This window comes from Gobius niger (assembly GCF_951799975.1).
Source record: "Gobius niger genome assembly, chromosome: 3".
NCBI lineage: Eukaryota > Metazoa > Chordata > Actinopteri > Gobiiformes > Gobiidae > Gobius > Gobius niger.
This window is the reverse complement of record NC_136854.1, coordinates 44,096,157-44,122,042: the sequence shown is the minus strand read 5'-3', so window position 1 is coordinate 44,122,042 and position 25,886 is coordinate 44,096,157. Positions and strand designations below refer to the sequence as shown.

At 34.7% G+C, this 25,886-nt stretch overlaps 1 protein-coding gene across 1 annotated transcript; it reads right to left on the bottom strand.

The window, feature by feature from the left end:
- Positions 1–159: 159 nt before the first annotated feature.
- ltv1 (LTV1 ribosome biogenesis factor) lies at positions 160–24,818 on the bottom strand (the record flags this gene model as incomplete). The annotated part of the gene is made up of 11 exons (XM_079552951.1): positions 160–380; positions 5,739–5,939; positions 8,593–8,645; positions 10,989–11,122; positions 12,740–12,867; positions 14,643–14,865; positions 17,765–17,897; positions 17,972–18,056; positions 19,216–19,416; positions 21,779–21,910; positions 24,756–24,818. 11 exons carry the CDS (start codon positions 24,816–24,818, stop codon positions 270–272), a joined length of 1,464 nt encoding a protein of 487 aa, XP_079409077.1. The 3' UTR covers positions 160–269.
- Between the last annotated feature and the right edge of the window lie 1,068 nt (positions 24,819–25,886).

Sequence of the window (25,886 nt, the reverse complement as noted above, 5' to 3'; positions counted from 1 at the left end):
ACCAGAAAAGCCAGTTCTTTGATAAACATCTTTACTCACTGCTTCAAAAATAACAAAGTTCACAATGTTCCGGTTTGTGAGGCTCAACAGCGCCCCCCCTCTCTCCTCTGAAGTACTTTTCCACACTCATTTCCTCCATAGACTCATATTTGTTTTGAAGTCTGTGGGACAAATGAAACTCCAAAGTCCCGCCTTCGAAACCCTCCAGGAAGCGCCGTCTCCCGCGTCGTTTTGACAAAGTTCCTTCGTAAATAAAAGTGTCCGGTCGTCTAGAGCTTGAGGCCCTGGATGTTGGTTCTGAGGCTCAGCAGCTGTTTCTCCTGTCGGACCTTCTCTTGTTTGAACGCCGTTTTATTTGCCTTCTTCTCCACCCGCCGCTCCTAAAAACAACAAAAAACAAAAGATGAGACGACACTTTTTCAGACAAACACGGCGTAAAGCCAAAAAAAAAACTATTTCCCTGCAAAACTATATTCACATAGTTAAGGGCGAAGAAAGTCTCTGGTGGACAGTGTAGTTTTATAATCATCAGTATTTAGTTTATAATGACTCTGGTTAGGGCTGTGCAATTAATCGAAATTCAATTACGATTTCGATTACAACAGTAAACGATTACAAAATTAGCATAATCGCAAAAAATCGATTATAAATATTTTTTTTATTTTATTTTCCCCCACATTTTTTTTCTAATTTTTAATTTTGGGATTTTTGTCACTTTTTTTATGGATCTTTGTCTTTTTCTGCTGGATTTTTGTCACTTTTTCTTCTGGATTTTTGTCTTTTTTTTTTAAATGTTTTTTTGTCTTTTTTTTTATGGATTTTTGTCTTTTTTTTAATGGATTTTTGTCTTTTTTTTTAATGGTTTTTTGTCTTTTTTTTAATGGATTTTTGTCACTTTTTTGATGCATTTTTATCATTTTTTTTTAATGGTTTTTTGTCTTTTTTTGATGGATTTTTGTCTTTTTTTTTTGATGGATTTTTTTAAAGGCAACAAATCGTTTGAATAATCGTGATTTCAATTATGACAAAAATAATCGTGATTATTATTTTTTCAATAATCGAGCAGCCCTAACTCTGGTGGACAGTCTGTAGTTTTATAATCATGAGTATTTAGTTTATAATGTCTCTGGTGGACAGTGTAGTTTTATAATCATGAGTATTTAGTTTATAGTGTCTCTGGTGGACAGTCTGTAGTTTTATAATCATCAGTATTTAGTTTATAATGTCTCTGGTGGACAGTCTGTAGTTTTATAATCATGAGTATTTAGTTTATAATGTCTCTGGTGGACAGTGTAGTTTTATAATCATCAGTATTTAGTTTATAATGTCTCTGGTTAGGGCTGTGCAATTAATCGAAATTCGATTACGATTTCGATTACAACAGTAAACGATTACAAAATTAGCATAATCGCAAAAAAACGAGTATAATTTTTTATTTTTTTATTATTATTATAATTTTTTTTTTATTTTTTATTTTTTTCCCCACATTTTTTTTCTAATTTTTCATTTTGGGATTTTTGTCACTTTTTTTATGGATTTTTGTCTTTTTTTAAATGGATTTTTGTCTTTTTTTTAATGGATTTTTGTCTTTTTTTTTGATGGATTTTTGTCATTTTTTTAATGGATTTTTGTCTTTTTTTTTGATGGATTTTTGTCATTTTTTTTAATGGATTTTTGTCATTTTTTTGCTGGATTTTTATAAAAAAAATTGATGGATTTTTGTCATTTTTTTGTTGGATTTTTGTCTTTTTTTGATGGATTTTTGTCATTTTTTTGCTGGATTTTTGTCACTTTTTTGATGCATTTTTATCATTTTTTTGATGCATTTTTATCTTTTTTTTTTGCTGGATTTTTGTCACTTTTTTTAAAATGTTTTTTTGTCTTTTTTTGATGGATTTTTTTAAAGGCAACAAATAATCGTTTGAATAATCGTGATTTCAATTATGACAAAAATAATCGTGATTATTATTTTTTCAATAATCGAGCAGCCCTAACTCTGGTGGACAGTGTAGTTTTATAATCATCAGTATTTAGTTTATAATGACTCTGGTGGACAGTCTGTAGTTTTATAATCATCAGTATTTAGTTTATAATGACTCTGGTGGACAGTCTGTAGTTTTATAATCATCAGTATTTAGTTTATAATGACTCTGGTGGACAGTCTGTAGTTTTATAATCATCAGTATTTAGTTTATAATGACTCTGGTGGACAGTCTGTAGTTTTATAATCATCAGTATTTAGTTTATAATGACTCTGGTGGACAGTGTAGTTTTATAATCATGAGTATTTAGTTTATAATGTCTCTGGTGGACAGTGTAGTTTTATAATCATCAGTATTTAGTTTATAATGTCTCTGGTGGACAGTGTAGTTTTATAATCATCAGTATTTAGTTTATAATGACTCTGGTGGACAGTGTAGTTTTATAATCATGAGTATTTAGTTTATAATGTCTCTGGTGGACAGTGTAGTTTTATAATCATCAGTATTTAGTTTATAATGACTCTGGTGGACAGTGTAGTTTTATAATCATCAGTATTTAGTTTATAATGTCTCTGGTGGACAGTCTGTAGTTTTATAATCATCAGTATTTAGTTTATAATGACTCTGGTGGACAGTGTAGTTTTATAATCATCAGTATTTAGTTTATAATGTCTCTGGTGGACAGTCTGTAGTTTTATAATCATCAGTATTTAGTTTATAATGTCTCTGGTGGACAGTCTGTAGTTTTATAATCATCAGTATTTAGTTTATAATGTCTCTGGTGGACAGTCTGTAGTTTTATAATCATCAGTATTTAGTTTATAATGTCTCTGGTGGACAGTCTGTAGTTTTATAATCATCAGTATTTAGTTTATAATGACTCTGGTGGACAGTGTAGTTTTATAATCATCAGTATTTAGTTTATAATGTCTCTGGTGGACAGTCTGTAGTTTTATAATCATCAGTATTTAGTTTATAATGTCTCTGGTGGACAGTCTGTAGTTTTATAATCATCAGTATTTAGTTTATAATGACTCTGGTGGACAGTGTAGTTTTATAATCATGAGTATTTAGTTTTTAATGACTCTGGTGGACAGTCTGTAGTTTTATAATCATCAGTATTTAGTTTATAATGTCGCTGGTGGACAGTCTGTAGTTTTATAATCATCAGTATTTAGTTTATAATGTCGCTGGTGGACAGTGTAGTTTTATAATCATGAGTATTTAGTTTTTAATGACTCTGGTGGACAGTGTAGTTTTATAATCATGAGTATTTAGTTTATAATGACTCTGGTGGACAGTCTGTAGTTTTATAATCATCAGTATTTAGTTTATAATGTCTCTGGTGGACAGTGTAGTTTTATAATCATCAGTATTTAGTTTATAATGACTCTGGTGGACAGTCTGTAGTTTTATAATCATCAGTATTTAGTTTATAATGACTCTGGTGGACAGTGTAGTTTTATAATCATCAGTATTTAGTTTATAATGACTCTGGTGGACAGTCTGTAGTTTTATAATCATCAGTATTTAGTTTATAATGACTCTGGTGGACAGTGTAGTTTTATAATCATCAGTATTTAGTTTATAATGTCTCTGGTGGACAGTCTGTAGTTTTATAATCATCAGTATTTAGTTTATAATGACTCTGGTGGACAGTCTGTAGTTTTATAATCATCAGTATTTAGTTTATAATGACTCTGGTGGACAGTCTGTAGTTTTATAATCATGAGTATTTAGTTTATAATGTCTCTGGTGGACAGTGTAGTTTTATAATCATCAGTATTTAGTTTATAATGACTCTGGTGGACAGTGTAGTTTTATAATCATCAGTATTTAGTTTATAATGTCTCTGGTGGACAGTCTGTAGTTTTATAATCATCAGTATTTAGTTTATAATGATTCTGGTGGACAGTGTAGTTTTATAATCATCAGTATTTAGTTTATAATGATTCTGGTGGACAGTGTAGTTTTATAATCATCAGTATTTAGTTTATAATGATTCTGGTGGACAGTCTGTAGTTTTATAATCATCAGTATTTAGTTTATAATGACTCTGGTGGACAGTGTAGTTTTATAATCATCAGTATTTAGTTTATAATGACTCTGGTGGACAGTGTAGTTTTATAATCATCAGTATTTAGTTTATAATGATTCTGGTGGACAGTGTAGTTTTATAATCATCAGTATTTAGTTTATAATGACTCTGGTGGACAGTGTAGTTTTATAATCATCAGTATTTAGTTTATAATGACTCTGGTGGACAGTCTGTAGTTTTATAATCATCAGTATTTAGTTTATAATGATTCTGGTGGACAGTGTAGTTTTATAATCATCAGTATTTAGTTTATAATGTCTCTGGTGGACAGTGTAGTTTTATAATCATGAGTATTTAGTTTATAATGACTCTGGTGGACAGTGTAGTTTTATAATCATCAGTATTTAGTTTATAATGTCTCTGGTGGACAGTGTAGTTTTATAATCATCAGTATTTAGTTTATAATGTCTCTGGTGGACAGTGTAGTTTTATAATCATGAGTATTTAGTTTATAATGATTCTGGTGGACAGTCTGTAGTTTTATAATCATCAGTATTTAGTTTATAATGACTCTGGTGGACAGTCTGTAGTTTTATAATCATCAGTATTTAGTTTATAATGACTCTGGTGGACAGTGTAGTTTTATAATCATCAGTATTTAGTTTATAATGTCTCTGGTGGACAGTGTAGTTTTATAATCATGAGTATTTAGTTTATAATGTCTCTGGTTAGGGCTGTGCAATTAATCGAAATACGATTACGATTTCGATAACAACAATAAACGATTACAAAATTAGCATAATCGCAAAAAATCGATTATAATTTTTTTTTTCTTTTTTTTTCCACATTTTTTTTCTAATTTTTAATTTTGGGATTTTTGTCACTTTTTTATGGATCTTTGTCTTTTTTTTTGCTGGATTTTTATCATTTTTTTTGATGGATTTTTGTCATTTTTTTGATGCATTTTTATCATTTTTTTTGATGGATTTTTGTCATTTTTTTGATGCATTTTTATCAATTTTTTTTATGCATTTTTATCATTTTTTTTTAATGGATTTTTTTTTTTTTTTTTTGATTGATTTTTGTCTTTTTTTTAATGGATTTTTGTCACTTTTTTGCTGGATTTTTGTCATTTTTTTTAATGGATTTTTGTCACTTTTTTGCTGGATTTTTGTCATTTTTTTAAATGTTTTTTTTGTCTTTTTTTGATGGGTTCTTGTCTTTTTTTTTATGGATTTTTGTCTTTTTTTTAAATGGATTTTTGTCATTTTTTTAAATGTTTTTTTTGTCTTTTTTTTGATGGATTTTTGTCTTTTTTTTAAATGGATTTTTGTCTTTTTTTTTTATGGATCTTTGTCTTTTTTGCTGGATTTTTGTCACTTTTTCTGCTGGATTTTTGTCTTTTTTTGATGGATTTTTATCATTTTTTTGATGGATTTTTGTCACTTTTTTTTGGATGGATTTTTGTCTCATGATTATTTAGTTTATAATGATTCTGGTGGACAGTGTAGTTTTATAATCATCAGTATTTAGTTTATAATGACTCTGGTGGACAGTCTGTAGTTTTATAATCATCAGTATTTAGTTTATAATGACTCTGGTGGACAGTCTGTAGTTTTATAATCATCAGTATTTAGTTTATAATGTCTCTGGTGGACAGTCTGTAGTTTTATAATCATCAGTATTTAGTTTATAATGTCTCTGGTGGACAGTCTGACCTTGCGCTCCTCTTTGATGGCGTGTTTCCGTTGCCGCCGCTCCTCCGCGCTCTCCTCGTGGCCCCGCGGCTGTGTGGCGGCCCTCGGCAGGTCGGCGTCGTTGATGCGGGTCATGCGCTCGGCCTGTTTCGCCGTCGGGCCTCGCGGCGGCAGAACGTCCAGAGGAATCCCCGACTTCACCGACACGCGGATGTGTTTCTGCTGCGGCGAGAGGAAACGGTTAATGCGACTCTGACTTGTTTCCACCTGTAGAAACCTGAGATATGTTTAAATGTGCGGAAAAAATGATTTTCTCCAGATTTAAAGGGGGGGTGTTATGCAAAATGGACTTTTTCAAGCTGTTATTCTGTCATTCCCTCATTAAAAACATGGCTGAAGTGTTGCCTTGGCACATTCACGTATTTCTGAGTAATCTGTAAAAACTCTGATGGCGGCCATTTTAGGGATAGGTTTTTTTTCACATTTTTGTTGAATTTTTGTCATTTTTTGGTTGAATTTTTGTCATTTTTTGTTGAAAATTTGTCACATTTTTGTTGAATTTTTGTCACATTTTTGTTGAATTTTTGTCATTTTTTTTGTTGAGTTTTTGTCATTTTTTTGTTGAATTTTTGTCATTTTTTTGGTGAATTTTTGTCACATTTTTGTTGAATTTTTGTCATTTTTTGTTGAGTTTTTGTCATTTTTGGTTGAATTTTTGTCACATTTTTGTTGAATTTTTGTCATTTTTTTGTTGAATTTTTGTCATTTTTTTGTTGAATTTTTGTCACTTTTTAGTTTAATTTTTGTCACATTTTTGTTGAATTTTTGGCTGATGGCGGCCATTTTAGGGATAGGTTTGCCTGAGTCCTCCTAGGAACGCCCCCACCTCCTGGAGACGCCTCCGAGCTTTGGTCACCAGCCGAGTAACCAACCACTGCTCCTCAGCAGAACCCCCTCCCCACTGATGCCACAGACAGCGTGTGGAGGGGGCGTGTCTAAAGGCTCAGAGGTTCTTAAAGAGACAGAGGCCTATTTCAAGACATTCACTACAGCCATTTTGAGAGAGACATTTTATACAAGGCAGTTATTCTAATTTACTGCATTTACAGACCAGCAGAAGGTTTGTCATCATTGTAGTGAGATATAGACTGGTGCTATGGGGCTGACAAAAGCAGAACACCCCCTCTTTAATGCTTTTTAATGCTGGATACTGTATATTTAATGCCACAAATGCAAAACATCTGGGTATATTTGATTTCATGTGATTCGTAAACATTCAAACAGAGGAACCAGAGGAAGTTTTGAGATTTGAAACTAAACTGGACACAATGGGAAACTTCTGAGCTAAAGATTGGACGCATTTCAGCGGGTTCTGTCTCCAAATAAAAATATGATCTAAAGTTAATGCAAGTTTGAATCCAATTTTATGCTTTTAAATTACTTTTAAATCAGGGGAGCCCAAAGTGGGGCCCGCGGGCCGGAACAATTCTGTTGGCCCGGTGTAACAGGCCAGAGTATACCCCCATCTGGACTACACCCGGGGTTAAAGGGGCCTAGGCCATTTCATACCCCCGGGTGTATTCCAGATGGGGGTATACTCTGGCCTGTTACACTGGCAGAGATTAACCTGCTTTTGTGTCACCTATGGGTAATACTAACGCCCTCTCCCATTGATTCTCAATGGGAAATGTGGTTGCAGTACACTTTTTGGCCAACGGCGTCAGATTGGGGGCGCTGTTTCACTCATTTTCACTCATTTTGCAAAGTTAAGGAAACACTTGAAATGTCTTGGGCTGCGTCTGAAACCATCAAATCATAGCCTCTAAGCACTAACACTCGCAACTAACTCCTTAACCTTTCATGGGTCGACTGTTAGATCTGTGCAGTTCGGGAACTAGAGCTTCAGCTGCATTTTGAACAATCCGTCCGTCCTTAAACAGGGGAAAGGGAAGTGACATCACCAACAGCTGTTTTTCTTCTTCTTTAAAGTTATTGGTGGAGTGCAGGCCAAACAAAAGAGCATGTCGCCCCCTAGTGTCCAACAACAACATAGTGTCCAAACAAAGACATTTAAGCAGTGGCTTATGGGACGGCACATAGCTCCTAATCACCGTTAGTTAGCATCAGAGGTCCCTATGCTAAAGTGGCTATGATAGTTAGCATCAAGGCTCCTTTTCCTAACTACTTCCTAACTGACAGCACAATTCGGAGGCATCTTATCATGGCGGACGCTGATGCACATCCGGTTTGGCGTAAGAGCTCTTAGCGATCTGCTCGTTTCGGACGCAGCCTCGGTCTTTATCAATCACAGAGCGTTGTGGCGTCAACGTTCCAATTTTTCCAACTTTAAAAAGGTAAATGTTAGAAATTGACCGATAGAAGCATGTGCACTTTCAAAATTATCTAATGTGGCATTTTGAGGTAAAGTCACTGTAGGAACTATACAGGTGTTGCACATTTTGCATTATATTGCTATAATAGTTGATTTTGTTCTACTAAAACTAGGCTTGCCATAGTTAACATTTGTTGTAGGATGTTTGCGTAGATAGAATCAACTGCAAATGTATATCAGAAAATAAAATAACTATTATTATTTGCAGTTATATGTGCTTCACGCTTGATATCGCCGTGTTTGGCCTTTGACCCACAGGAACTTTTTCATTTTGGCCCTCGGAGACAAAAAGTTTGGGCACCCCTGTTTTAAATCCTTCATTTTGGCAAAACTTTTACATTTTGGTGAAGCTCAGTCATTCCCACATCTCCCGACACCATTTCGAGCATGAAACAGATATTTTTCTGCATCATCTTCTCTTTGTTTAATTTGAATCTGAATTCAAATTAAATGACTGTAAAGCTTCTCAGTGATTTGTCTCACCTTCTGTGGCTCCTCGATGACTTTGGGCCTGTTGTAAATGTTGGAGTAAGTGCCTGAAACAGAAAAGGACCAGGTCATTCACAGATGTTACACTGCCCCCCTGTGGCCGCAGTCTGTCCCCTCAGGTGAAGACACAGAACTGTTTCCTCACAGTCGGAGCGAGGCTGAAGCGACACGTTGTTCTCAGCAACACCGGCCGCCGTGTCAAGAGAAGCACAAGCGGAAAGTAATGAGTGAGTTACAGCAACTCCTTTCAGAAACGATCGGTGCAGATGTCGTCAAATTGCACTCGACACAAAACCAAACCGATAAACCGATAAATAAAAGCCAGCGTGGTTAGAAATATTTCCCCTGTGTTTTCACATGGGTCATAGCAGTTTTTAGAAAAAGAAAAAAAACTCTTTGGAGCCAGACTTTAAAGCCGTCCTAGGGAGGTCTGAAGTCCCAGTAGAATCAAGTCTCCCAAGTGTCTGTTGGAGCCGCCCCTGGCCACAAGGGGGTGGTATTACAGCAATGTCAGCTCCCGCCATGAGGACCATACAGAAGCGGTGACACTGTCTGCAGACTGCACTGCACAGACTGTTCTCTGACCGGGCCCCAAACAAACTAAAATAAAATGATTATTTTACATCGGGTTTGTTCACGTTAGTTGGTCTGGATTTTTGGGGCTCGAGTCTTTGGTTTAAAGCAGGGTCTCAAACTCATTTGGACCGGGGGCCAAAAATGCAAACCCAGTGTTGGTCGGGGGTAACAGACGAAGCCTTTTGTATTAAGTCAATTATGATTTAGCAACGTTATATTGTTTGCTATAATATAACTTAAAATAGACTGTACATTACCTATCTGCACATGTTTAAGCTTCTAGAGGTTTCCAATCAACCAAACATTTGCTGAGCTTCTAAATTTGAAATTACAGACTTAGACAATTAGTTTTTTTGTAATGAATCCCATTTTTGTTCAGGGCATCAGTCAGGTCCAGTTTCTGTCTGTGAGCCTGTTAAAGAAATGCAAAATGTACAACAAATGTCATTTTAATTTAGTGTAGAAACTAAAGCCCAACCAGGGACTGGAGCTGATCATGAGCACCAGCAAAAACATCAGCTTCAAACGTGTTTTGTTCTGTGTTCATTTCAATGACCTGGTCATATAATAAACACATCAGTGAATGTGGCGACTCGGACACTTTTCCAGACTCTGGAGTGTCTGAGATCAGCTCAGATTCAGCTCATGTGAATAATGTGGAGTCACTGACCTCTGACCTCAGGCCTGTTTGTGACCCACAGTTAGAACTGATGAGGCTTAGATTTTTTACAGTCAATGTTGCTGTAATTATTTGCAGTATTTAATATATTTCCGTATTCTCTTATTTTAATTTAAATATGGATCGTGTGTTCGCACATGTGTCCTTAATAAAGACTAAATTCATTGACCTGATAATGTCGCTCTGAGAGAAAACGCTCCTCATTTTACTGTTGTGACTGTTTTAAACACTAATACAATGTGTTCACTTTGCAAAGTCCTAAAGGTAAATATGGTGAAGGTGCTTTTTGTCCTGCTGCTGCTGCTGTAACTTTTCCAGCACATGTTTAGCTGAACAACTGAAGTTTCTCCCTCACGTTCTGACGTCTCCACCTGTTTCAGAAGCTACTCTCTCTCAGTCGCTACTTTTAGTCTGTTTCTCTGTTGAATAAAGTTGATAAGTCGTCTGCAGAAGCGCCGCGTCTCCCGTCTGATGTTGACATTCTCGCGTCCGCAGCAGCGTTGGCGCTGCCGCGCGGTGCCTCATGGGACATGTAGTTCTAACGTGTTTAATGCAATTTACCGGCGGGCCGCATATAATATAAATAAGTCATTATCTCGCGGGCCGCAAAAAAATAGCTCGCGGGCCGCATTTGGCCCCCGGGCCGCATGTCTGAGACGCCTGGTTCAAAGACTCTTGGTTTAGACTCACAGTGGTGCCAGAACATGGGCCTCCTCTAGGGGTGACTGTGGAGCCTGTAAGTCATGGAACAGTCTAACCGTCACTATCATTTCCTATAATATAGGAAATGATAGTGACGGTTAGACTGTTTGGTTTTAAATATAGTATATTTAAAACCAAACTCAAAGTGTGGCTTAAAGCAAACCAGTCTTATGACCATTAAGTGACTCTTCTTTGACTTTTCTTGTACTGATTCATTTCTGTCACATTCTGTATTTCTGTATCTGCTTAAGGACTATGGATGTAACTCAGCCCTGTGGTTTTAATCCGGCGTGTTTATGTCTGTGTTTGTTGTTTCAATGCAAATGTTCATTAATGTCCGTATTCAAGTCTCTCAGCATCTCCGTCACAGGTTAATGTTCTTCAAGCGTCCGTGAGGATCCCTTCAGTACTCGTGTAATCTGACGTGACTCACTGATAATGGTCTCACAGTCCCACTTCTCCTCCGGCGCCTCCATCACCACCGTCTCCAGCTCCTCCTCCGACGAACTCTCCATGTCCTCCAAGACGGGAAGCTCTTTAGGCCCCAGGTCGTCGGGACGAACAGCCCTGCACAGAGAACACAGAGGGGGGGCTTTGTTTAAAGACGCCAGAGGAAGGAATCATAGTTACATTTGGACAAGGAGATACATCTGAATTATTCCAGTAAGTCAGACAATAGGGAAACAAAAAAAGCCTCCATGTTGAATCCTGACTTTCTGCGATCCCTGTTACTTATCTGTCATTTACTGAACGATGGGTCGATATAATAATTATCGTGACAGTAGGGCTGTGCAATTAATCGAAATTCGATTACGATTTCGATTACAACAGTAAACGATTAAAAAAATTAGCATAATCGCAAAAAAACGATTATAATTTTTTTTTTCAATTTTTCAAAAAAGAACATTTATCAAAAAAAAAAATTTCAATTTTTAATTTTGGGATTTTTGTCACTTTTTTGATGGATTTTTGTCTTTTTCTGCTGGATTTTTGTCTTTTTTTTTTGGTGGATTTTTGTCTTTTTTTAATGGATTTTTGTCACTTTTTCTGCTGGATTTTTGTCTTTTTTTGATGGATTTTTGTCTTTTTTTGATGGATTTTGTCACTTTTTTTGCTGGATTTTGTCACTTTTTTGCTGGATTTTTGTCTTTTTTCTGCTGGATTTTTGTCACTTTTTTGATGGATTTTTGTCTTTTTTTAATGGATTTTTGTCACTTTTTTGATGGATTTTGTCATTTTTTTTGATGGATTTTTGTCTTTTTTTTAATGGATTTTTGTCTTTTTTTTTGATGGATTTTGTCACTTTTTTAATGGATTTTTGTCACTTTTTCTGCTGGATTTTTGTCTTTTTTTGCTGGATTTTTGTCACTTTTTTGCTGGATTTTTGTCACTTTTTTGCTGGATTTTGTCACTTTTTTTAATGGATTTTTGTCTTTTTTTGCTGGATTTTTGTCACTTTTTTGATGGATTTTTGTCTTTTTTTTAATGGATTTTTGTCACTTTTTTGATGGATTTTGTCATTTTTTTTGATGGATTTTGTCACTTTTTTAATGGATTTTTGTCACTTTTTCTGCTGGATTTTTGTCTTTTTTTGCTGGATTTTTGTCATTTTTTTTGCTGGATTTTTGTCACTTTTTTGCTGGATTTTTGTCTTTTTTTAATGGATTTTTGTCTTTTTTTGCTGGATTTTTGTCACTTTTTTGATGGATTTTTGTCTTTTTTTTAATGGATTTTTGTCACTTTTTTGATGGATTTTGTCATTTTTTTTGATGGATTTTGTCACTTTTTTAATGGATTTTTGTCACTTTTTTAATGGATTTTTGTCTTTTTTTAATGGATTTTTGTCACTTTTTCTGCTGGATTTTTGTCTTTTTTTGCTGGATTTTTGTCATTTTTTTGCTGGATTTTTGTCACTTTTTTGCTGGATTTTTGTCTTTTTTTAATGGATTTTTGTCTTTTTTTGCTGGATTTTTGTCACTTTTTTGCTGGATTTTTGTCTTTTTTTGATGGATTTTTGTCTTTTTTTGCTGGATTTTTGTCATTTTTTTGCTGGATTTTTGTCACTTTTTTGATGTTTTTTTTTAAAGGCAACAAATAATCGTTTGAATAATCGTGATTTCAATTATGACAAAAATAATATCTTGGTGGAAAAGGGCTAACATCGCTCAGGTCGTGGTCACTCACTCCTTCGCCTTCTGCCTGTAGTAATCCTGAATGACCTGCTCCAGCCGACCGCTGTCCGGGGCGATGAACCCCTCCAGCTCAGCGTTGTCCAGCGGTCCGATCTCGTCATCGTCAAACTGCTCATAGAACTGCAGAGACAGACAAACGCAGTCAGTGCAAACCTGAGATCAAACATGCTACACCAACATTATCAACCCCTTAACTCCCGCCTGCACCGAGCACAGTTTCTCCAGTTTGGCTTTACCCCAATCCACATGGGAAAAAACTGTGAAAATAGCAACAAAACAATGATGGAAATGTGACAAAAAAAGTGACGAAAAGTTGATGAAAAAGTGGCAAAAATGTCACAAAAAACGACAAAAATTTGATTAAAAAATTCACGAAAAAATGACAAAAATGTGACGAAAAAATTACAAAAAATGTGACAAAAAATGTGACAAAAAATGACAAAAAATGACAAAAATGTGACAAAAAATGACAAAAATTTGATGAAAAAATGACAAAAATGTGATGAAAAAATGACAAAAATGTGATGAAAAAATGACAAAAATGTGACAAAAAATGACAAAAATGTGACAAAAAATGACAAAAATTTGATAAAAAAATTTGATAAATTACAAAAAATTGATGAAAATGTGACAAAAAAATTACAAAAAATTGACGAAAAAATGACAAAAATGTGACGAAAAAATGACAAAAATGTGACAAAAATTTGATTAAAAAATTGACGAAAAAATGACAAAAATGTGACAAAAAACGACAAAAATTTGATTAAAAAATTGACGAAAAAATGACAAAAATGTGACGAAAAAATGACAAAAATGTGACAAAAAACGACAAAAAATTGATTAAAACATTTACGAAAAAATGACAAAAATGTGACAAAAAATGTGACAAAAAATGACAAAAAATCGATAAAAAATTGACGAAAAACGACAAAAATGTGACAAAAAAAAAGACAAAAATGTGAAAAAAATGTGACAAAAAATTACAAAAATGTGACAAAAAAATGACAAAAATGTGACGAAAAAATGACAAAAAATGAAGAAAAAATAACAAAAAATGACAAAAATGTCAAAAAATGTGAAAAAAAACGACAAAAATTTGATTAAAAAATTTACGAAAAAATGACAAACATGTGACAAAAAATGACAAAAAATGTGACAAAAAATGACAAAAAATCGATAAAAAATTGACGAAAAAATGACAAAAATGTGACGAAAAACGACAAAAATGTGACAAAAAAATGACAAAAATGTGAAAAAAATGTGACGAAAAAATGACAAAAAAATGACAAAAAATGAAGAAAAAATTACAAAAAATGACAAAAATATGTCAAAAAATGTGATAAAAAATGACAAAAATGTGACAAAAAACGACAAAAATTTGATTAAAAAATTTACGAAAAAATGACAAAAAATGTGACAAAAAATGTGACAAAAAATGACAAAAATGTGACGAAAAAATGACAAAAATGTGATGAAAAAATGACAAAAAATTGACAAAAAACTGCAAAAAATTGATAAAAAATGTGACAAAAAATGACAAAAATGTGATGAAAAAATTACAAAAAATTGACCAAAAAAATGACAAAAATGTGACAAAAATGTGACAAAAAATTACAAGAAAGCCACAAAATGAGTTGAATACCCAACAAAAAAATCCGATGACGTGAGGAAAAAGATCCTCTCGGTTCAGGCGGGAGTTCAGAGGTTAACAATACTTTACCAAATACCTAATATGAAGTCGCATGAATACAGTACAAAAGTAAAAAGCAAGAACGTCTCTTATCCGAGCTCGCGTCTCCGCAGCCTCACAAATCCTCGGCTAATTCATCATCCTGAACATCACTCATGATAAAACACGCCGGACTGTCAGCGGTAACAGGAGTCGAACCCCTGACCTTCTCGAAGCGGTCGTCCAGCAGAGTGAGCTGGTCGTTCCTCCTCATCACCGACGACGTCATGGAGTAATCCGTGAAGCGCGTCTTCGTCTCCTCGTCCTCGAACAGGAACTCGCGCGCGCCGCCATTTTGGCTTCCCTCGCCGGAAAACTCTCCGTCCGAGTCGAACTCCTCTTCGTCGTCCGTGTCCTCCCACTCATCGTCATCGTCATCAGCCTCGGTCCTGATTCACAAACACAACATGAGCAAAAGAACCAAAGAGTTCGGCTTTACCCAAATCTAAAAGCTTTTATTATCTTATTAGGTTTTTTGTCACTTTATTATTGCGTTTTTGTGGCTTTTTTGTCACTTTTCCATCGCTTTTTTTAACATTGAGAAGTGTTTTCTGGATCACAAGCAGCAAAAAGGCACAATTCATACACAAGGCAATTCAAAGTGCTTTACAGTTGAAAAGAACATTTTCTAAGCGGATAAAAGGGGAACTATATTTTAAGGCGTAATAATACCAGGAGTAGTTCGGCGTCCGCACAGTAAAGTGAAGATATTACAGCGCGGATTTTGAACTACTCAACTACAATATAGTTCCAAAAAGTTACAAAAAATTTGATAAAAAATTACAAAAAATGTGACAAAAAATGACAAAAATGTGACGAAAAAATTACAAAATGTGACGAAAAAATTACAAAAATGTGACGAAAAAATGACAAAAATGTGACGAAAAAATGACAAAAATAGGTCAAAAAAATGTGATAAAAAATTACTAAAATGTGACAAAAAACGACAAAAAAATGATTAAAAAATGGACAAAAAAATGACAAAAAAATGACAAAAATGTGACAAAAAACGACAAAAAATTGATTCAAAAATTGACAAAAAAATGACAAAAATGTGACAAAAAAATGACAAAAATGTGACAAAAAACGACAAAAAATTGATTCAAAAATTGACAAAAAAATGACAAAAATGTGACGAAAAATGACAAAAAATTGACAAAAAACGACAATTAAATTGATAAAAAAATTGACGAAAAAATGACAAAAATGTGACGGAAAAATGACAAAAATGTGACGAAAAAATGACAAAAATGTGACAAAAAACGACAAAAAATGGATGAAAATTTGACAAAAAAATGACAAAAAATTGATGAAAAAATTGACCAAAAAAATGACAAAAATGTGACAAAAAATGACAAAAAAACTTACAAAAATGAGTTGAATACCCAACAAAAAAATGATGGAGAAAAATCTGATGACGTGAGGAAAAATCCACATTGTTTAATTGTGTAATTATACTTTGTAGTGTAACACTTCACGTAACCATATTTAAATAGGGAAAACGTGGAAGAGCTCAGTCGCTTCTATCTTCACCTGGTTTGGAGCTATAGAGGAGAGAGGGAGAGGCTAAATGCTAACGCCGTCTGGTACAGGTACACATGAACTCGTCTAAGCTCAGGTAAGAACATATCTCAGTATGGAAAAACGGTGGCCTGCCCCTTTAATGCTTGTTTTATAAAAATCCACTGTATATTTACGTCAAAAACGTGCTGTAAAGATGATGAATACAATGTGCGGGCAGCCAGCGGGGGTTCACTAGTACCTACCCGACATTCAGAGTCTAGAACCATAACACAATAAGATGTAATTCCTAAAGAGTGCTTCATTCATGTTTTAATCATGTATTTTAGTGAGAGCCACCAAGTAACCTACTCTAGTGCCGTTTAAAGGAACAGGCCACCGTTTTTACACACTGAGATATGTTCTTACCTGAGCTTAGTCGAGTTCATATATCCCCGTCTGGTCTTTGTCCGTGCGCTCTGTCACGCAAACGGCTCCAAAAAAGCTCCCGATAGAAGCTACCAAGCTCTTCCACGTGTTCCCTATTTAAATAAAGTTACGTGAAGTGTTTTCATGCGAAGTATATTTACACAGAAATGTAACGTGTCGATTTTATAAGCAGATAAAAAGGGGGACTATATTGTGAGACGTAATGATACGAGGAGTAAAACGTCCGCGCAGTAACTCCTAAAGACTTCCCCCGCTCACTTCCGTCATATAGCTTTTTTGGAGCTATATGACATGTGGGAGAGGCTGCGTATGTGCTCCGTTTGCCTGACAGAGCGCACGGACAAAGACCAGACGGGGATATATTAACTCGACTAAAGTGAGGTAAGAACATATCTCAGTATGTAAAAACGGTGGCCTATTCCTTTAAGGACCAACCAGGCTTTAAAACTTCGGATCTAAAGAGAAACATCATTTCCGTACTAGTTTTCAATACCACACTGGTATCGTTGAACGGTGCCCAGGCCTCGCCACGGATAAAAGTGAGTGTTTACCAGTGTTAATTTTGACAACATATTTTAATTTAGTTTTAGTCTTTTGACTAAAATGTAAGTTAATTTTAGTCGAGATTTAGTCAAAAAAATCGCTTCAATTTTAGTCTAGTTTTAGTCGACTAAAGCTAAGACTAATTTAGTGGACTTTGCATTGATAATATTGATTATAATCATATTTAATGTTGTTCCTCTGCTTCATGTTTCTGCTCCACATGAACAAAGCTCAGAGCTGATCCTTTAAACATGATCTGAGGCTCTTTCAGACGCTCTATACAAGTTTGGATGATTTTAGTCTCTCCTTTTCAGTTTTATTTAGTCTGATTTTAGTCGACTCAAATATCTGGACATTTTAGTCACAGTTTTAGTCTCATGAGAAACTTTTAATGTAGTTTTAGTCCAATTTTAGTCACAAAAATATCACTTTGACTAAAATTAAGACTAAATATTTTAGTCGATGAAATTAACACGGGTGTTTACCCAGGCCTTACCTGTGGCGCTGCGCATTCATATACTATAAATATCATATTTTACTATGAAAACAGCACAACTGTTTTTCCTCTTGGAAACGCTCAAAAAGCTGATGAGGGACCAAGGATGTCGGATGGTCTTTAATTGGAGTGTTTTTAATAGTTTTTAATTTAACTTTTTTTTATACCGATTTGTTGTTAAATCATTTTACTGACACATCATAGAAGCCGCCACAAAGATTCAGCCGTGATGGCGTCAAACGTGCCAAGTCTCGGTAAAACTCTAGACTAAAAATCCCCACAGTGAGTGATTAAAATACCCCGTGACCGTCCGTGTGACGGAGCTGTTCGCCTTCACAATGAAGTCGTCGTCTAAAACGTTTTCTGGATCGTCAAAGTCAAAATCTTCATCGAGAGCCGCCACGATGTCCGGGTCCATGTCGAGCCGCGGGCCTGGGGAAGAGAAGAAGAAGAATGTTATAGCGTCGTTTCAGAGGCACAACAGAGCGTTTCCATTTTCATTGTACCTGATATGGGAGCGGCCTTGTTGAGTAAACCCACCTCCTCCTCAAACTCTGAGGCGAACACGGAAGACGGCAGGTTGATGCTGGTCTGGAAAATCAAAATAAATCCTTTCATTAAACCTCTGTGAACCTTACAAACAAATACAAACAAATACAATCAAATATAAATAAATACAAAACAAGAGCAAGCATTATTTTAGTACAAAAATATTCTATTAAAGAGGGGGTATTGTGCTTTTGTCAGCCCCATAGCACCAGTCTATATCACACTACAATGATGACAAACCTTCTGTTGGTCTGTAAATGCAGTAAATTAGAATAACTGCCTTGTATAAAATGGCTGTAGTGAATGTCTTGAAAATGGAAAAAAAATATGGAAAATTATGGAAATGTGACAAAAAAGTGAGAAAATATTGATGAAAAAAATTAAAAAATTGACAAAAATGTGACAAAAAAATGATAAAAATGTAACAAAAAAATGATAAAAATGTGACAAAAAAAGACAAAAAAGTGACAAAAAAATGGCAAAAATATGACAAAATGTGACAAAATGTGACAAAAATGTGATGAAAATTGACAAAAAAGTTACAAAAATGAGTTGAATACCCAACAAAAAATGATGGAAAAAAAAGATCTAATAACATGAGGAAAATGATCCTCTCGGTTTAGGCGGGAGTTAAGAGGTTAAAGAGGGGGTGTTCTGCTTTTTGTCAGTCCCATAGCACCAGTCTATATCACACTACAATGATGACAAACCTTCTGTTGGTCTGTAAATGCCGTAAATTAGAATAACTGCCTTGTATAAAATGGCTGTAGTGAATGTCTTGAAATAGGCCTCTGTCTCTTTAAGAACCTCTGAGCCTTTAGACACGCCCCCTCCACACGCTGTCTGTGGCATCAGTGGGGAGGGGGTTCTGCTGAGGAGCAGTGGTTGGTTACTCGGCTGGTGACCAAAGCTCGGAGGCGTCTCCAGGAGGTGGGGGCGTTCCTAGGAGGACTCAGGCAAACCTATCCCTAAAATGGCCGCCATCAGAGTTTTTACAGATTACTCAAAAATACGTGAATGTGCCAAGGCAACACTTCAGCCATGTTTTTAATGAGGGAGTGACAGAATAACAGGATGGAAAGCTTGTAAAAAGTAGATTTTGCAGAATACCCCCCCTTTAAAAGCCCAAATATGAGACCTTCAATTTTAAATCTTGAATCTGCACATTTTCACACAGAAACCCCCCCCGTGTCGGACTCACAGGCGCCGCAGTCGCCTCCTCTCCCTCCTCTCCCTTCTCCTCGTCTTCTCCGAGCTGAAACTCTTCGTCTTTGCTCAGATCCACCGCGGCCACGAGCTCCGTCGTCCGCGCCGGCTCCTTCAGGTGCTGCAGGTAATTGTAATCATCGTCGAAGAAAACGCCAAAGTTCCGCTGCTCCTCACGACGCTTCTCCGCCTCCACCTGGGAATGAAAACAGGAAATTCATGGACAATCCCTCGAGTTAATGGTGAGCAAAGCAAGCATTTCTAATCCAACAGCAAATAACGTGGGAAACCTGACGCATCCTTCAGTGTCTCTGAAGTTTCTCTAAAAACTCTACATCACACGTCGAGCTAGGGCTGTGCAATTAATCGAAATTCGATCACGATTTCGATTACAACAGTAAACGATTACAAAATTAGCATAATCGCAAAAAAACGATTATAATTTTTATTTATTTATTTTTTTCAATTTTTTTTTAAATTTTTTTTTTAAATTTTAAATTTTTTTTTTGTTGGATTTTTGTCTTTTTTCTGCTGGATTTTTGTCTTTTTTTTGCTGGATTTTTGTCACTTTTTTAATGGATTTTTGTCACTTTTTTAATGGATTTTTGTCATTTTTTTGCTGGATTTTTGTCTTTTTTTATGGATTTTTGTCACGTTTTTGCTGGATTTAAAGGCAACCAGGGTTCTAGACTGCGACCAAAATGCTCGCATATGCGACTATTTTTAGAGAATGTGCGAGTAAAAAAAATAAGTGGTAGCACCTGTGCGAGCAAAAAAAATAAAGAAAGTCTAATAGGCTTTATGAGGAGTGCTGCAAATAACGTTATAAACAGCGTCTCCAGAGCACTCCTCTGAGAACACACACACACTGCACAAACACGCACGCACGCACGCACCACCCAAGCTTCCACTATTATTGAAGACGTCAGCTGGTAGTTTACGCTAAACGTTTTTGTCCGGGCAAGTGCCCCGCTCTCCCTGTTTGTCCGTGGGACAGATGAAATACAGACAGCAACAGAAGCCACGTGTCCCGACATGAATTAACCTTCTATTACTTTCTGCTAATACGCACTTTCCGACAGTTTATTCCCCAAAGATGTATCTATTTTCACTTTTATGTTCGCCTTTTGGGGCGGTAGCGCCGCAGCCGAGCAGCGAGCTCACGAGCGCCGGTCAGACAGAAGCACGAGCTCGAGAGGAGACAGGAGCGACTGGAGAGGAGGAGACAGGAGCAGAAAGAGCTCAGCGGTTTATGTTCCTACCTGAGCGCGCTCTGATCTCCTCGCGGCCAGGAAAAGCTTGTTTTAGAGCGCAAATGTAAAGCTAACGGAGAGCTAACGTAAAGCTAACAGAGAGCTAACGTAAAGCTAACAGAGAGCTAACAGCTCCTGTTATGACCCGCCCTCCCCCTCAGCCACAGCAGATTCAGCTCCTGTATTTTATTTAGGCTTTAGGCTAAAACAGGTACTTTTTGCCTGTGATTAACACGGTCTTAATTGGCAGTAATACATCATTTTCTAAGTGAATATCCTGCGAGTGACAGTGATATTGCAGATTTGGAAAGAAAGAGACAAACAATTGTCAAGGAAGATGAATAATAATGGATTGAAAACACAAAATTAAAGCAGAACAATGCAAAAATAATAATAATAAAACTATATAAAATCACTATTATTAATATGAAAAACTAAATTTTTGCGACCAAAATATTGTCTGTGCGACCAAATGAAAAAGTTGGTAGCACCAGCGCTAGTAAAATAAAAGTTAGTCTTGAGCCCTGGCAACAAATAATCGTTTGAATAATCGTGATTTCAATTATGACAAAAATAATCGTGATTATTATTTTTTCAATAATCGAGCAGCCCTACGTCGAGCCCTCAAACATAAAAACTCTGATGGTAGTTTTAGGTTTGTTTTGGCCACTTCATTCATCAGGCGTCCTGCATTTCCAAGAAAAGGGCAAAGCAAGAGCTGGAAGTCACGCGTGTGGGATAACTTTAGAGATAAAGGATTTTAAAGGGGCTCGGTGCAAAGTTGGCCATTTTATACTCACTACTGCCACCTCAGGTCATACACGTAACAGCTTCTATATTAAGCTCGCTTTTTGAGTGACAGTGCAGGATTTTAGAGGCAGTTGTGATGAACAGGTTTTGTCAGGTGAACAGGATTCACTCAAATCTAAAAGCTTCTCGAAAAGCGTCAAAATAGCGACGAAAACGCAAAAGCGATAGAGAAAAAGATACAAAACCTGACAATAACATGGTAAAAACACTACAAAAAATAATAAAAAACATGACAAAAATGAGGCAAAAGAATGACAAAAAGTGACAAAAACACAACAAAAAGTAAATGAAAAAAAGCAATGAAAAAGATACAAAAAACAACAAAAAAGAGACAGCAAAGTGACACAAAAACACCACAAAAACAGCAATGAAAAAAGCAATGAAAACGCTTAAGAAATGTGTCAAAAACGCATTACACTGCTACCCTCCAGTCGAGAAGCTTTTATAGGTTTGGGTAAAGCCGAGCTGGAGAAAATGCCCCGGTGAAGTGAATACCTTGTTGGCCGGCAGCAGCACATGTTGTGGAGCTTTCTCGTCCGCAGCGAGCGGGTCCCTCTGACTGCGATGAACCAGGTGGAACGTCACCGCCTTCTTCTTCTCGATGAAAGCTTTCTTCTTTCGATGAGGCTGAAAAACAAACAAAACTCTTAATAATATCTTTTCTTAACTGGCAAATCTTCAGATCATATTCATCACTTTGGTGTAAACTTAAATCCTATTTGCAGCAGGGGCCAAAACGCCAACTACATTGTGTTGCTATTGGATTACAGGCAATTCAATTTAACCTCTGAACTCCCGCCTGAACCGAGAGGATCTTTTTCCTCACGTCAGATTTTTTTCATTTTTTGGGGGGGGATTCAACTCATTTTTGTAACTTTTTTGTCAATTTTTATCACATTTTTGTCATTTTTTGTCCTTTTTTTTGTCTTTTTTCATCAACTTTTTGTCATTTATTTGTCACATTTTGGGTCGTATTTTTGTAATTTTTTGTCAATTTTTTGTTATTTTTTCGTCAGTTTTTTATCAAATTTTTTGTCATTTTTTGTCCATTTTTTATCACATTTTTGTCCTTTTTTGTCCTTTTTTTTGTCCTTTTTTCGTCATTTTTTAATAAACTTTTTGTCATTTTTTATCAAATTTTTGTCTTTTTTTGGTCCTTTTTTGTCACATTTGTCATTTTTTCGTCAGTTTTTTAGGACATTTTTCGTCAGTTTTTGTCTCATTTTTGTCACATTTTTGTCATTTTTTGTCAATTTTTTGTTATTTTTTGTCAATTTTTTGTCACATTTTTGTCGTTTTTTGGTCATTTTTTTGTCGGTTTTTTTTATCAAATTTTTTGTCATTTTATGTCTCATTTTTGTCACATTTTTGTCATTTTTTAGTCCTTTTTTGTCACATTTGTCATTTTTTCGTCAGTTTTATATGAAATTTTTTGTCTCATTTTTGTCACTTTTTTTCGTTTTTTCGTCATTTTTTCGTCCGTTTTTTATCAAATTTTTTGTCATTTTTTGTTTCATTTTTGTCCTTTTTTATCACATTTTTGTCCTTTTTTTTTGCCTTTTTTCGTCATTTTTTAATCAACTTTTTGTCATTTTTTGTCAATTTTTTGTTATTTTTTGTCAAATTTTTGTCTTTTTTGGTCCTTTTTTGTCACATTTGTCATTTTTTCGTCAGTTTTTTAGGACATTTTTCGTCAGTTTTTGTCTCATTTTTGTCACATTTTTGTCATTTTTTGTCAATTTTTTGTTATTTTTTGTCAATTTTTTATCAAATTTTTGTCTTTTTTTGGTCCTTTTTTGTCACATTTGTCATTTTTTCGTCAGTTTTTTATGAAATTTTTTGTCTCATTTTTGTCACATTGTCGTTTTTTGGTCATTTTTTCGTCCGTTTTTTATCAAATTTTTTGTCATTTTATGTCTCATTTTTGTCACATTTTTGTCATTTTTTGTCATTTGTTTGTCGTTTTTTTGTCATTTTTTGTCACATTTTTTTGTCATTTTTTGTCACATTTTTGTCAATTTCTTGTGACATTTTTGCCACTTTTTCATCAATTTTTCGTCACTTTTTTGTCACATTTCCATCATTGTTTTCGTCTCAGTTTTGTCTCTATTTTCACACAAATCGTGAGATTTCCAAAGAAAATCCCAAGAAAATACTGAGGAACAAAATAATTCTAAAGAACATGGTGCATCTACTTTATTAACCTCTTAACTCCCGCCTGAACCGAGAGGATCTTTTTCCTCACGTCATCAGATTTTTTTCCATCATTTTTTTTCTTGGGTATTCAACTCATTTTTGTAACTTTTTTGTCATTTTTTTCATTTTTCGTCAATTTTTTGTCATTTTTTGTCATTTTTTTGTCATTTTTTTGTCACATTTTTGTCACATTTTTGTAATTTTTTTGTCAATTTTTATCACATTTTTGTCAGTTTTTGGTCATTTTTTGTCCTTTTTTTGTCATTTTTTCATCTGTTTTTTTTTCAACTTTTTGACGATTTTTTATCAATTTTTTGTAATTTTTTGGTCATTTTTTGTCACATTTTTGTCAATTTCTTGTGACATTTTTGCCACTTTTTCATCAATTTTTCGTCACTTTTTTGTCACATTTCCATCATTGTTTTCGTCTCAGTTTTGTTGCTATTTTCACACCTTTTTTCCAGAAGCTTTTGGATTGGGGTAAAGCCAAACTGGAGAGAATGTGCTCGCTTCAGGTGGGAGTTAAGGGGTTAATGTTATCATTTTATTTATCATTATTACATGTCAGAACACAACAAAAGGCAAAAACATAATGGCTGCCAAGTATGTCAAGATACGGCATAAAAACAACGAGAAAGATGGTTAATAAACTGTGGTCAAGCTAGCATCTTAACTTCAAACGCCAAAGCTGCCTCTACTTTATGTCAAATGCGAGAACAGGACACTGACACAACGCAATCAGCTAAACATCTCTTGACAACATTGATATTTAGACCTATAACATATCTAGAAATAGTGTTAATAACGTCTTCTTTCTCTGACAACCTTTTAAAGCCCATGTTAGCCGTTAGCCAAAGTTAGCATCTACAATAATAAACCACACTTACCATTGTTTAACGGTGTTGTTGACAGTAGTGTTTAGTTATGGGGAATCACACGGCTCCAAACGATAGATCACGAGCAAATGTTAGAGTTTATACTCGTTAATTCCATGTATTTAATGATATTCGTGGGTTTGTTTATGCACGCAGCGTAAAGCGTGTTACGGCTCAGGCGGCGGCCATTTACGGAAGGAACCACTTCCGAGAGAGACGGGGGTAAAATCTGATAAAACACACGCTTGAAACGGACATTTGTTATTTTTTAAGTCTTCTTGTATAAAACACAGGCATATCTTTGTTGGATTTCATGTTGCTACACATTATATTCTCACCAAATAAAGAAAAATAATAGTTTCACCCCCGCTTTGTTTACATCAGTGGTAGATCCCACTCACTTCTTTACGGGTTTGAAGGACTCCTAGGACTATTGTGGCCTTTTTGCCCCCTCTGCTGGACATTTTAGGGAATTTCTCCTCATGTTCAGTGTAACGGGGGTCTCCACTTATTATAATTATAAATATATATAAAAAGTAATGACACAAACAATTACTCAAGTAAGCGTAAAATAATACTTGGAGAAAATGTCACGTGAGCACCGTGAGTATCGGAAAAGTCTGATTTATTTTCAATGACGTCATAAATTGTGTGAAACAAAACAAAAAAATTATTGTGAAATCGTGATATTAAGAAGAAAATCCCAACAAAATACTGAGAAACAAAATAATTCTAAAGAACACGGTGCATCTACTTTATTAACCTCTGAACTCCCGCCTGAACCGAGAGGATCTTTTTCCTCACGGCATCAGATTTTTTTCCATCATTTTTTTGTTGGGTATTTAACTCATTTTTGTAACTTTTTTGTAACTTTTTTGTCATTTTTTGTCACATTTTTGTCACATTTTTGTCATATTTTTGTCATATTTTTGTCATTTTTTGTCACATTTTTGTCATTTTTTTGTCATATTTTTGTTTTGTTTTTTGTCACATTTTTGTCACATTTTTGTCATATTTTTGTCATATTTTTGTCACATTTTTGCCATTTTTTGTCACATTTTTGTCACATTTTTGTCATATTTTTGTCACATTTTTGTCACATTTTTGTCACATTTTTGTCACATTTTTGTCATTTTTTGTCACATTTTTGTCATTTTTTTGCCATTTTTTGTCACATTTTTGTTATTTTTTGTCACATTTTTGTCATTTTTTTTGTCATATTTTTGTCATTTTTTTAATCAAATTTTTATCCAATTTTTATCACATTTTTGTCACATTTTAGTAATTTTTTTGTTATTTTTTTGTCATTTTTTGTCACATTTTTGTTATTTTTTTGTAGCATTTTGTCACATTTTTGTCATTTTTTTGTCATATTTTTGTTATTTTTTTGTCACATTTTTGTCATTTTTTTAATCAAATTTTTATCAAATTTTTATCACATTTTTGTCACATTTTTATCACATTTTTGTCACATTTTTGTCATTTTTTTGTCATATTTTTGTTATTTTTTTTGTCACATTTTTGTCATTTTT